A 13630-nucleotide genomic window follows, 5' to 3' on the forward strand; every position below is an offset into this window, starting at 1 on the left:
GAGAGAGAGAAAGAGAGAGAGAGAGAGAGAGAGAGACCAAATAAATACTAAAATTATGTACTATAATTTTCATTTTAAAACGTTATCCTGTTGAATTTTGCCTGCATTAATAACAGAATCCATCTGGGCCAGCATTACAGATGGAATTGCAATGCCTCTATTTTATTCACATTAATCTGCATTTAAGGCATCAGAGGATAGAACATTACTAAGAACGTACGTAATCAAATCTAATCATAAGTTCTCAATAGCCATTAGTATTTTTTTCGGGGCATTTAATGAGCAAAAGTTCAGCCCAGGTGTTGACTTTTCTTATGAATATGTATTAATCATCCTTGATTAAGTTAGTCTTTATTTATTATCTCTAAAAAGAAAGTTATCCTTTATTATTTTAGGAGTTACAAGGTTGAATACAAGACAAATCATACACATTTATTGCTATTACGTGGATATTAACGCATTGCCCATAAACATCGAAAGTGGAGATAGAAGGATTTGTATTTTTCATCTAACGTGTCTTCCTAAAATGAACAAAAAATTAACAAGGACGTTTAGGAGGGAAATTTTCGTAAGCTTCTAATCAATTTAAAAGCCCTATCCTCGAAACTCTAAAGCCAGTAGGTAGATTAGGATAGATTCACAGTTGGTAGATTGAATGCGAATCGAGTAATATAAAGATTTTTTATATTCAGAATAGAAAGAAATACAATTAAAACCCTTCAATAGTCCAAACCCGAATATAAATTGTGTATTCTCACTATTGGATATGAAAGAGTGATAACAAGGAAGCGTAGGAGAAACAAGGGGAAGTCAGAATTGGCATTTGGTACCAAAATTTTTCTGATAACCGATCCCCGAGTATGATAGCTGGTAAAGCAGTAAATAGCGCCAACTAAATTTACAATATTGAACAGAAAGTGTCTTCACATAATCTTTGGATGCACATTAAAGATCCTTACATAGTTCAAATTACAAATCAGTGAAATAAGTTATAGTGTGATTGAGATCCCAACCCTAATATTAACCTTCTAGGGCAAACAAAGTGCTCTAAAGCCTACATCTTAAAAATAATGGGAAACAGCATTTAAAACAAGTTATCATCATGCATTGCAGTATAGTGAAGTTCAAGCACAGATATTGAGTCTTGAACTATTTGTACAGGATATTTGTAATATGACATTTTATGTCAAAACATTGGTATCAATGCAATTAAAAAAAAAATACAGAAACATTATGACAAATATTGGAGACAGAAAATGAAACAGCATATGATGGAATTAAGAGAAATAAAATTTAAACCAATCAGAAATAAGATAATGGACAAAATTAATGCTAGTGCACAAAAATAAGCAAAAGTAGGTCTATTAGAAATGAGGTATTTACTAGACTCATCTTAACCATTATGCAAGCATTCTAAGATGTGTACGATGGGGATTGTTACATACTACAAAGTCGATGTATCCATTATCATGTGAAATCATATTTGAGACAAAGTCACTTAATGAAATAGTTCTACCACGGAGTGTCCTGTACACATATTTTGAGGGAGCATTATAAATACTTACTAATTCTCCGAAGGACCAAATACTGTCAATTCTCCCTATCAATAAGATTCCTAACCACTAACAGAACTAAAGTTCAACAGACAATCCCCATCTTATTGATGACAATTCAACTGCAATGCACAAAAACAGCAATTGCTTCTAACCTAAAACATAATGTATTTCACTGAAGACTGAAGAGGAAGTGCAAACTGATAAATATAACTATAACATCAATCATCCAACGACCATTGAATTGAATCATTCCCACAAATACAGGGCTAATGTTGATGTATTTCCATAGATGCTTGCAGAAAAAAAATATCAAAATCCTAAAACACTACCTATAATTCTACTACAAGAAATTATGTATCCTAGGTTTAAATGTTTTAACATTTATCAATCAATATGAAAAGCTAAAGCACATTACCAAATATATATATATAACAGGATTTAAACAGAATCTGCACCATTTGACAGACTATAGATCAGCATATATGGTTGCCATGAACAAAAATTTACTACAGAACAGCATAAATATGAACAGAATTTAACATCACTATGCACATAACATTGCCAATTTTCTTAACATACCTGGACAAGGCTTTCGAAATGTTAGTGACTATGTAGCAAATCAAGAATAACCAAGCTGGCAAGGGAGAGAAACATGTACACTTAGCAAGCAGCATTCCAGGGAATTTAATAGATAATGTGTTGTAACTGCAATCAGAAAAAATTATGAATAAGAGACAAACATAGAAAGGGACCGTGCAAATTGTTGTGTCCTCAAAGTACATAGGCAATAAAGGATAGAAAATAAATGCCACCCTACAACTAACAGTGAAATTCTATTTATAACGTAAATACCTCATATCAATACTATACATGAAAAGATCCCAGTTCTATTTATAACGTAAATACCTCATATCAATACTATACATGAAAAAAAAAGACAGGATATAAACTGCATAATTTTATTGATCAATGGCCAATTTTATGACAATTTTTACAATTACTAGATATGCACCCGCACTATTTTCACCTGTACACAGAAATTCAGATACAACTTGAACACACTGCTATCCGACAGTGGAATAACACACGCCTGCAAATTTTATTTTAATTACCTACAAGAAGACACAGTACCTTTTCTTTTTGGAACACAACAAATTTTTAGCATCCATATATTTTACAATTTAAAAAAATAATGATGAGATTTAAAGCTATGCTATCAATAGCAGCAAATAGCACCGCTATAGTGCCAGAGCGGTGCATCCAAGCCCTAGGTTACCAGGTGTATTTATAGTAGAGCTTATTCTACTGACAGCTGTATACAGTTGTAACTAACTAATTGTATTCCAACTGAGAGTCAGTTTAACACTGCTCTCTTAACATATAGAGCTAACTAGAGTTACGTGATAATGTATTCTCACTGTTGCATCTCAATTTAATGATGACCATCACAGCCGCTATAGTGCCATATTTTCCCAATTAGTTAACAGAATAATAATGCATTTCAAGCTGTTTATCAACATCGGCAAATAGTGCCGCATCCTAGCCCTAGGTCGCTACGGCGAGACTGTTGTGTCGCACTTTAATAATGCGACTATTGCAGCCGCTACCTTGGAGTGGAATAGCAGAGGCAGAGCAGGTACTATTGTGAAATACAGATCAAACCCCTAAAATGACCTTACGTTTTGATCGATAGTGGGTTATTGGGGGGTTTAGTGCATCGGCTTCAAAGGAGAAAAACCCTCATGAATTAATGCTCCATTCTTTCATGCGACACAACCTCTCCCAGCTCAACTCATTTTTCTGGCAACCCCCTTAACTTTTCCAGCAACCCACATCTGATTTTCTCTTTCTCTTCCACTCCTTCAGGTTTTTTTTTTCTTTTTGTGCTTTATCTTCCCTTTTGCTTCCTCTTTTACTTCTATTTTCCTTTCTTTTTTTGATGTTTTCCTCTTTTTCTTTCACCCACTATCAATTTTCTTTTTTTCTTGAGGGTTAATTTTCTTTGTTTCCTTGATATTTGTTGCTATCTACTTGTATGTTTTGTTTAGGTACTGAGTTTTTATTAATTATAAATTTTGAATATTTTTCTATATTTGAGCATTTATATATATAGTATTAACTATTTAATGTGTAAAAAGTACTGGCTTATCGATCATCCTACCATCTACTACCCCATTTTTGGTGTTGGCTGCTCCACACCACTATTATGGGTCTGATAACTATGATTTCAAGCAAGTGAAACAGACTGGCAATCCCAAATGAAGGAGGGAAAAGAAAAGGGCTTGAAACAGAACGAGGTTTAGAAACTGGATGTTGTAATTATAACAAGGCAACAAGAACTACTAAGTGAGATGTAGCGGTAGATGGAAGATGTAATTATAACAAAAGTAAAAATGGTAACGGCAAGAAAACTCAAAAACAATGAACAGATGGTGTTGATCAAAACAGGACAAGAAAAAGGATTATATATATATATATAACTGATGGTTACCCATCGGTGACATATTGGGCATAATATGTGGGGAACCCAAGTTGTGACAGGATCATTCATTTTCAATTTTAAAAAAAAAAATCCACTTTTGATCTCTAATGAGATTACCAAGAATAGAAAGAAAAATTAAAAATGCAAACCTTACCATTGGAGGAGGGGCATTATAGAGAAGTGGCAACGGGATTAAATACAGCCTGTTGTAACTTGTAGGCTAGGTTGTTCTATAAAATTAACTCATCACATACTAGAAAATTATGCTGACCCGGATAGACCTCTTCCAGTTACTATAGTATATATTGCTTGGAAAAAGGAAAGCAAGTGCTTGTGTGCAGAAGTTTAAAAAAAAAAAAATGAAAATGATAAGGGGAGCAGTAAAACAGCACTACAAGCCAGTTGAAGGTCATGCACTGGAAGGTCCAATTATGAAGGAGGAAAAGAGGGTAACAAACAAGCCAGTGGGCAAAATTAACATTCTGGAGTCAGAATTATGGAGGAAAGAAATATAGAAGGGAAAATAAGGCATAAAAGGTAGGAAGGCTAGGAGAGAGACTAAGAGGGCTGTGGGCTTCTGTATTTACACAGAAGTTCATCTTTTTACCTTGAGTTCTTTTCCTGTTTTTGGTTAGTTTATGTTGCTTATCTCAAATATATATAACCCAATTGTAAGCATTGCACCCGTAGATACATATAACCTCCATTCTTCTATTATTAAGCATCCATTGCTAACAAATTGGTATCAGACTTGAGGCTAGTTTGTATAAATTTCTCAAGCGTCTTATAATTTAAGCCTACCTTCATAAGTTCTATTTAAATAGACCCCCTCTATTTAAGTCATATCTCAAGTCAATGTGGAACTAAACACAACCCCTCGGGGTTGCAATTAAGGCAATCCAAAGAGACCACAATTAAGGCAGTCCAAAGTGGCTGCAATTAAAGGCAACCCAAAGAGGCCAAAATTAAGGCATCCAAAGTGGCTCCAATTAAAGGCAACCCAAAGAGGCCGCCATTAAGGCAGCCAAAGAGGCTGCAATTAAGGCAAGCCAAGAATGACCACAATTACGATGGCTTTCCAAAACACCCCTCATGCCCAATGCCATATAGGCTTGGAATGTGGCAATGCAAGTTGCCCAATAATGGTTCTAAGGAAGCCTCTGATAACAACTTAAAATTTGGGATTAGGGCTTAACTCAACTCCACAAAGGCGGCTTGGGAGGCGAGGATTACAATGCCTAAACTTTGTAAGTTCTACTTAAGCAATATCTCTTGCCAATGTGTTACTAAACAAACCCCCTCAAAGTTGCAATTAAGGCAGGCCATGTGTGACCGCACTTAAGGTGACTTTCCAACAAAGCAAAGAAAATAAAATAAATTAATGAAGTAAACTGAATCAATTTTTTCCTACAAGTGAAAATCAACTTATGCAGCTCAACTTGTGTAGTTAAATGAGAAAGTTTCCAAAGTCGTTGCGACGCATAAGTTGATTTTAACAAATTGGAAAAGTTATATTCATTTTACATTCTACAGATTAAATTTTTCATCATTAGTTCCTTGTTGAGAAGTTCATCCAAACTGAGCTTTAGAGCTTTCCACCATCTCTTAGTTGCAAATGAGCATCAAGGGTGGTGATACTAGAATAGTAGTATTTGCCTAGGGCCCAGGACTAGTCAAAGTGTTAGTGTACAACCAGCTCACGAGCCCAGGAGCCCAGGACTAGTCAAAGTGTTAGTGTACAACCAGCTCACGTGAAAGTCACCAGGTGTAATGGAATATTATGACCCAAGTGCAAGCTATAGTGGACTTGAGACATGCATTGAAAGCATGGGATTCGGACATGGGATTTTATACGGCCTTGGACTCTCCCAACAAAATGGGTGGCTTTGGGGTTTTCACATGGTTCATATAAAACTTGTATCAATAGTTTCACAACATGGATTCAGTAAAAGGTTCTGGCCCTCATGGACCAAAGAAAGAATAAACACTTACATACTACAGACCACGGGTTAGAATGGCACATTAAGAGTCATTTATAAGCGTATTTACTACAATAATTCAGCAAGAGTGTCAGTGGGAAAGATAGCTACTAATAGGACTGAATTGGGAAGCATAATTTGAACGGAGAAATCCAAGTTATTTAAAATGCATTTTAGAAAACTTTTATGCATGTGATTCCATGGGAAGAGAAACACTGCCATCCCACTTTAAATAGCCATGAAAAAAACAGTTAGCGAACTACTCAAAAGAGAGACACAAATCTGTTCTGTCAACTAGACGCCAGCACTGGCTGACCAAAAAAAAAACTAAACAATAGCACAAAAAATTGTGCGTATAAAAGTGCAGTAGAGAGGAAGTGATGGGAAAAGAAGTGGTTTGTATTCGTATTCTGGAGATATGGCAACATGAGTTAGAAAAAAAATATATAATATTTGAAACAAAGAACAAGTTTTTCAGAACTTGTGGTAAGAAAAGTGAAGATGAAAAACTACCTTCAAGTACCCATTCTTGATATAATAACCAACATTGGTTGGCCATTTCAGAAAATTACGAGAACCAATAAGTAAACTTGATATAAAAATGTTATAAAAGCAAATAATTAAAATCTTAATTTTTTTGTCAAAAACATAGCATTCATTCAGGGTAAAAAATGGTAAGAAAATTACGAGTAATAAAGGGGATACCATAAGAAAAAAGATAAATATAGAAAATGACCTATATGGCCAAAAGTCAAGCCTGCCAATTATCCTAGTAAAAAAACCAATAGCAGACATCTTCAATAACTGAGACCCTTGGCATCATAGTAGTAGCACCATCAGCAGAAGAAGAAACTGAGAAATGTCTGTAAAATGAGAAAAGAAACAAATATTCAGGTCCAACTAATCCACAGTCAAAATTAAAATGAAAAAGCAACATAATACTTAGTCACCAAAAAAATACCCTTTCTCGGTTAAAACTTAAAAGAGAGAGAATAAAATAAATTTCTACATAAATGACCCTTTTGGTTGCTAAAGAGATTAAAAATTTCCCTGCACACAAAATTAGGAAGAAAACAGCATGCAGAACCACCCAAGTTCTTTCCCATAGAATGCTTTCCTGAAAGAACACATCAACTTGCAAAGGTGAGCTAACTTGTTGCTTATAGAATTTTCATCTATGCCATCATCATAACTAGAGGGCATTCCATTTTCTGAGGTCCATTTTCATTTATGCTGAGGTAATAGCCACAGTTCCAAATTGAATTATAGATTACAATAGTTGACATCTTAATCAAACTATTGTATCTGTTATTCTATATTGAATAAATCTAGTATTCCATATAGGGGAAATGCAATTACTCAAAAAAATGAGATGGATTACCCGTTTATATGCAAATAATTACTTATTTGTTTCTTGGAGAGCATCATAGATCTAATTTCAGGAGAACACAAGAATATGGGTCACAGGCAAATACAAACATAAAATGTTGAAAAAAATTGCTAACAAGATCTACAAGTTAGGCCTTGCATTTTCTCAAGTCCCTCCCTACCCAACCCCTTAAAATTACCCTGTTCCCAAAGACCCTCAATCCTCACAGAACTGGATAACAACACAGGCATTTGCCAAAGAGTGCTTAATTTATCCTTTTTAGGTCAAACTCTCAGACTTACATATTTCTCACATTACTAGATACTTTTCAGATTTAGAACCTAGAGATAATTTAGCCAAAAAAATTGCAATCAAGTTATGCCACAGGTCACAAGCAATGTAGTTTACACCTATGGCTTAACTGATTTGGGAAAATAATACAATATGATCACAATCCCAAGATGTGAAGAAAATAATCAACCTAATTTTATTATGATATAAAGGATTTCTTCATTTAAAAGAATTAGTGATAGGATAATTACTTACAGAAAACAATTCTTATTGTTGATTTCCTGGCCCATGCCCTCCTTGTGTTTGCTGTTGTTGTATCTGCTGGAGAAGGTTGACAGCAAACTGTAGTGTTGACTGGTATCTCTGGTTCTTATCAGCCTCCAATTCTGACACTCCCTGGCCAACTCCAAATAACGCAGGTTGAAGTTGCTGATTTGTGGGCCCTAAATTAACTTTGTCCACTGTATAGGGTATCACAGATTGTTGCTGTGATCCAGCATTGGCAACTTGGTTAGATGAGGAAATAAAATTATTAGGTTGTTGGAACGCCTTAGAACTATATAAAACAGAGGCATCTGTTCCCTGAACCACTCCATAGCCTTTCTCAGTGCCGTGTGGGACTTCCTGATACTGTTGACTGACTTGAAGGGACACAGCTACCTGTCCATTTTGAGGAGGTAAGATGAAATTAGTCATGGGTGTAGACAAAACAGCACCTAGCTGCTTAAGACTGGAAGCAGTATCTTGGAAACGAGAACTGCCAGAGACCACTTGAGCAGGGTTGTCAGTAGAAGATGCAGGTGGATAAGGTTGATATTGAGCATTATGAATACTCCCAAACTGTTGAGGAGGATGACTAGAAGGATCAGCAATTTGCTTATCTTGTTTCCACAAATGAGATTGATTTCCATTATTAGGTGCAACAGAAGGAAAAGGTGACTTCACAGTAGAGGGACCAGCCATTCCCATTTGACCGCCAGGGGTTGATGATTGTGTAGTTGCAGGGAGTAAAGAAGTTAAACTTGCAATAAGTTCAGGTGTCCATGTAACTCCAGCTTGGGATACAGAAGCAGTATGAGTAAGAGCATAATCAGAAGGAACAGAATGAGATGAAGAGGGGACACTTGTAGCCGGATGAAGTGGTTTTGGAAGATGCTTAGAATCCTCATGCAACAATCTGTTATAATCCATTGGTAAAACCTGTTCCTCCTTTGCAGATATTGAACCATACTCAACTTGTGAAGGGGGAATCTGTTGCATATACTGAGTAGAGGGTGAAGGCAAATGCATTGCTTGTTGCATATATGTGCTACTTGGAACTGATGGAAATTTAAGAACCACACCATATAAACGTTCAGGTCCCGTGACTTTAAAAACCTTGGTCAATAAATCAGAAGGTGGTACCAAAAATAAAGTGGTGTTATCAACTAACTTGGCAATACCAGCACGATGTTTTGCTTTGAGGTAGTGAAGGAATTCAGTATATGAAGCAAAATCCTCTTCGCTATCAGGAAGAAAAAAAACAATGTCAAAGCCAATTGCATCAGCATAGTGCTTCTTTAGCATATCCAATCCAGTCCTAGCAGCACAATCTACAACACCAGGACTGCAGCAAGAGCACAGAACAAACTTTAATTACAGCAGCAAAATAGAGGAGGGACATCAAAACATTATGCAGGAAAAACAAGAATGGGTGGGGGCATAAGGATATACAGAAGGATAAAATGTCCATTTGCACACATGCAGATTTTATAGTGTGAACAAAGTGATAACCGTTAGCAATTACCCTCAAAATAATTTGTTATCCAAAGCCCTAACAAAAACATTAAGTATACGCTTGGATTATTGTTTGCACCATCCAAACTTTGATTTGGAGAGTGTAAACCATAATTTTTCCACAAATATTAAACCATACTTCAGGAACACGAGACTATGGAGAATCAAAAGAAGATGACTTAAAAATCAGTATTTTCCGAAGAAAAAAAGATATAAAACATTATTTTTACGAACAATATGCAAGAAGCCAAGAACAATAAACACACTATGCTTCCCAGTCATAGACAGGAAGAACATTAATATACAACCGAAAAGCTTGCATGCAGCACAAAACAATAAAAATTCATGTTAAGGTAAACATTTCGCACAATAAAGAAAAAATTATATGCTGCATGAGGACCAAGCTAGCAACAATGAAATGTAAAGGCAAAAAGAAACCAACAGGGGATAAAAATAACAATTCTAAGGATGATTACAATTTCCTTCATCCAATCCCTTGAATTTCTAAAATTTGACCAAGACATTCAAGCAAAAGGAAAATTATACTCACATCTCAGTTCCTATCCCTTTTCCAATAGGCACACATCTAGCACAACAAACAGGAGTTCCCCCTTTTGCAATAATTCCACGCCATATATGATCAATATCAGGTTGGACAGAATCAGGTACTCCAGATGTGATCCTAGTGCCGACTGGACCAAGGTGACTGTTTGGACCAGAACCACCTCCATCAATAACTGGATCAATTGCAAATGGTTGTTCTAGTCCTAATCCACGGTCATCTATATACCTTAAAGGAAATGGAGCATCACCAATGAGCCAAGCATCATGTATCCTCGAACGTTTAGAATCTCTTTGAAATTGGTTTATGCCAAGTACATCCCATGCACCAGAGGTGGATCTTGTAGGAGGCCCAATACCAGAACCAGGCACAGGAGAAGGAAGCATTCCTGGGGCAGGAGGAGATGGCCTTTTCCAGCTTGGACCCATCTCATTAAAATCAGGACCGGAAATAAGAGGTTCAAGACCTTGAGAACCAAAAGGTCCCATTGGGACATTATGTCCGGGTGGCAATTGTCCAGGAAAATTATTTGGAACCATCAGACGATTATGACCAAATACATCTGTTTGTTGCAGTCGAAATGGATACTCATTAACTAATCCATCACGTATCGGCTCTTTACCTCCAGGATAAAAGCCAGGGTAATCTTTTCCAGGTGCCGGCTCACTGCTTGAATACATAATCGTTATTCGAGGATCATTAAAAAGCCGTCCTTGAAGACCCTCTTTGGCACGCTGAGCTTCATCAGTGCTTCTAAATTCAACAAATGAATAATGTCTAGAAGGAAAAATCTTGATTTTATCAATTTCACCAAATAAAATCATGGCATTGTGGAGCATTTGTTCATCAATTTGAAAAGAAGGAGGAAAACCTATCCACAAAATTTTGCTGGGTTGACTATTCCTCCCAATTGAAGGTTGTAAATGCTGTGACACAAGAATGAGCATTTATAAGGAACACTAATAAGGTTCCAAGTAAGAGTTATATATCATCTAACCAAAACATAAATACATAACATCTATCCAAAGACATATAAAGAGGACAAAACACAAATGCAGTTAGGTTAGTGGGACTCTAACCTGTGGTCTAGTCTGAAACTGCCCATGATCAACCAAAAAATCCTATAGAAATCAGTAAAGGGAACATTAGCTACATGAGAGTAACAGGCAGAAGAGAAAATATTAAATAGCAAAAAAAAAGTAACTAAGGCTTAGAAAGGTTTATAAGGAAACAACCCAATTCAACAATTTCTATATCAAACATGAAAATAGATCAAAGCTGGCATAGCTCACATCCAACAAACATCATTGAAGAAATCAGACAAAGCTTTAAATTAAAGCAACCAAAGTCCTCTATTATAATTACTAAAATTTAAAAAGCTACTGAAATATGGAATATTGATCAAGGTTGTAAAGATTTACTATTTAACTCGTAAGATAGTGCAACCTTATGATCTTCACAGCGTCACATACACCAATTCAATTTGGTAGCATTTGAGTAAAGATTATCAAACCTGATTCCCTCCCTCCCTCTCATTCCACATAAGTTTAAAACAACCACAGCCCACTAAGGCACTAACCAAATTGAGACTAATTTTACAGACACAACCATGAGGCATAAGGATGCTTGTAACATAACAGGTAATTGAATTTAAGAAGAAGAAAAACTAAAGCATTACTCTTCTCGTAGATTGTGGTCGAAGGAAGTCTACACAAATCTGGCCTCCACCTAACCGCTTCCCGTTCATGACTTTCATGGCCCGAACAGCATCATCCAGATTGAGAAACTCAACACACGCAGTACCGCGGTCTACAAAGAACTTAAAATCCTCAATCTTACCGAATTTCCAAAACTCGGCTTCCAAATCTTCCCTCGCAACAGCGGGACTAAAACCACCCACCCACAATTGTTTACACGGCTTTGCCTGAAACACACAATCACTTATTTATTAAATTAATTAATTAATTATTCTCAACACAAAGCCACATAGTGAAATAAAATATAAAATAAAATATTTTCAGTTTTGACAAACCGGTCTGGCAAACTCGATTCTGATTTGAAACCCACGGAGCCATGCGCCTTGCAAGTTGGATTTTGCGGCCTTAGCGTCTTCGACGCGCCTGAACAAGACGAAAGCGAAGGTGCGCGAGGAATAGGAGATGAGTGAGTCCAGAGAACCGTACGGAGCGAATAGTTCCATGAGATTGGAATCTATGACCTCCGGCGGCAGATTTCCGACCCAGAGGTTGTTGGTGGGGCTTCCCAACTCCTCGCCTTCCACGAATTTGGAAGGAGGCGGCATTGTAATCCGGGAGCAGCAACAATGGATAACTAGATTACGAAATCCCCAAAAGTAGTTGATTCAATTACTGTGAAGAAATTTTGAGAGCGTTTGAAACCCTAGAAATGAAAGAGACTTCAGATTTTGATTTTGCTTGAGACGAAGATTTGTTTTGTTACGTGGCAGTTTGCATGTCACGATGAGCCACGTCACCAATACGGCAATACCAAATGCTCGCTGCCTCCTAAACGACGCTGCGTTTCAGCTTGATTATTGACTTGAGCTTTGCACCGTCGCTTAACAAAACAAACAAAAACTTTTTGATTAATTTCTTTAAAAAAAAAAAAAAAACCTAACTGACATTAATGAGATATTATTTTTTATCATATTTTTTTTCCTATAAAACTTAAACTTAAAAAATTACTGAAAGAAATTAAGTTCAATATTACTTAAATCAATGACTTATTGGTAAACAAATTAAAATTTCAAGAATAAGATAGATTATATCATAAACTTTTCTAATGCCCTTCTTAAAAAATTATTAGTATAATTTTTGAAATTGTATGAAATAATATTTTTTAAAAATTAAAAATTATAAGATGATACATTTAAGATTTAAAAAATTGTTGTATTTAACCTTGTTAAGATAGAAGAATAAGACCGAGCAACATCTCACTTGTTTGTATAAATGATACCCCAATACTAAATGTAATAAAGCTTACTTACACAGTAGTTACACACTTGTGGTCCTTTTCTTATTTTAGACAGAACACTTATGATCCTTTAGGTATAGCAAGTGTAAAAAAAAAAATTAATCTCTCAAATTTTAATTGTACGAATTGAATTTTTCATAATCATAATTGCACGATTATAGTTTCTCAAAGTTTACAAGTTTAACCTCCAAATTCTAATTTGGTATGTTGAAATTGCATAAAAAAAGTGTGAAAAAAAAAGTGTTACAATTCAATTCAAATTCACGTCTCATCAAAGATTTAAAAATAGGATAGAAATTAAATTACACCGATATAATTTAATTAACTAGTACACTATTTTATAACTTGATCTAAAATATAATTTTTATTAATAAATTGTATCTATATGCTATCAAGATTATTTGTGTCAAATTTTGTCAAAATTAATCATTAATAAAAAGATACCTAAGAATGTGTTTGGATGGAAAAATTTAAAATTCTGAGAAATTTTAAATTTTAAAAATTTCAAATACTTCAATTGAAATTCTTTTATTTTTAAAATTTTGTGTTTGGATAAAAAAATTAAAATTATGAGAATGAAAAAAATGAATGAAAAAAAAAATATAGTTGATGTGCTAATTA

The 13630-nt window shown here is 35.3% G+C and overlaps 1 protein-coding gene across 1 annotated transcript; it reads right to left on the reverse strand.

Annotated features, from left to right (window-relative positions):
• Positions 1-704: 704 nt before the first annotated feature.
• On the reverse strand, positions 705-12445 carry LOC114374849 (flowering time control protein FPA-like). The gene is made up of 7 exons (XM_028332555.1): positions 12048-12445; positions 11694-11939; positions 11095-11136; positions 10004-10941; positions 7933-9283; positions 6754-6880; positions 705-2261 (listed from the first exon to the last, which is right to left on the reverse strand). The coding sequence occupies exons 1-5, from the start codon at positions 12315-12317 to the stop codon at positions 7945-7947; spliced, it is 2835 nt and encodes a 944-aa protein (XP_028188356.1). The 5' UTR covers positions 12318-12445; the 3' UTR covers positions 705-2261; positions 6754-6880; positions 7933-7944.
• Positions 12446-13630: the final 1185 nt, after the last annotated feature.

This window comes from Glycine soja, chromosome 11, assembly GCF_004193775.1.
Source record: "Glycine soja cultivar W05 chromosome 11, ASM419377v2, whole genome shotgun sequence".
In the NCBI taxonomy this organism is placed as follows: Eukaryota; Viridiplantae; Streptophyta; class Magnoliopsida; order Fabales; family Fabaceae; genus Glycine; species Glycine soja.

What these genes read in the sequence shown, in the direction of transcription:
- LOC114374849 (XM_028332555.1), bottom strand. Translation starts at nt 12,317, where the DNA reads ATGCCGCCTCCTTCCAAATTCGTGGAAGGCGAGGAGTTGGGAAGCCCC. An exon ending in GAATCGAGTTTGCCAGACCG is followed by an intron (nt 11,940 to 12,047) that starts GTTTGTCAAAAC and finishes TGTGTGTTTCAG; the next exon opens with GCAAAGCCGTGTAAACAATT. An exon ending in AGTTTCAGACTAGACCACAG is followed by an intron (nt 10,942 to 11,094) that starts GTTAGAGTCCCA and finishes CTTGTGTCACAG; the next exon opens with CATTTACAACCTTCAATTGG.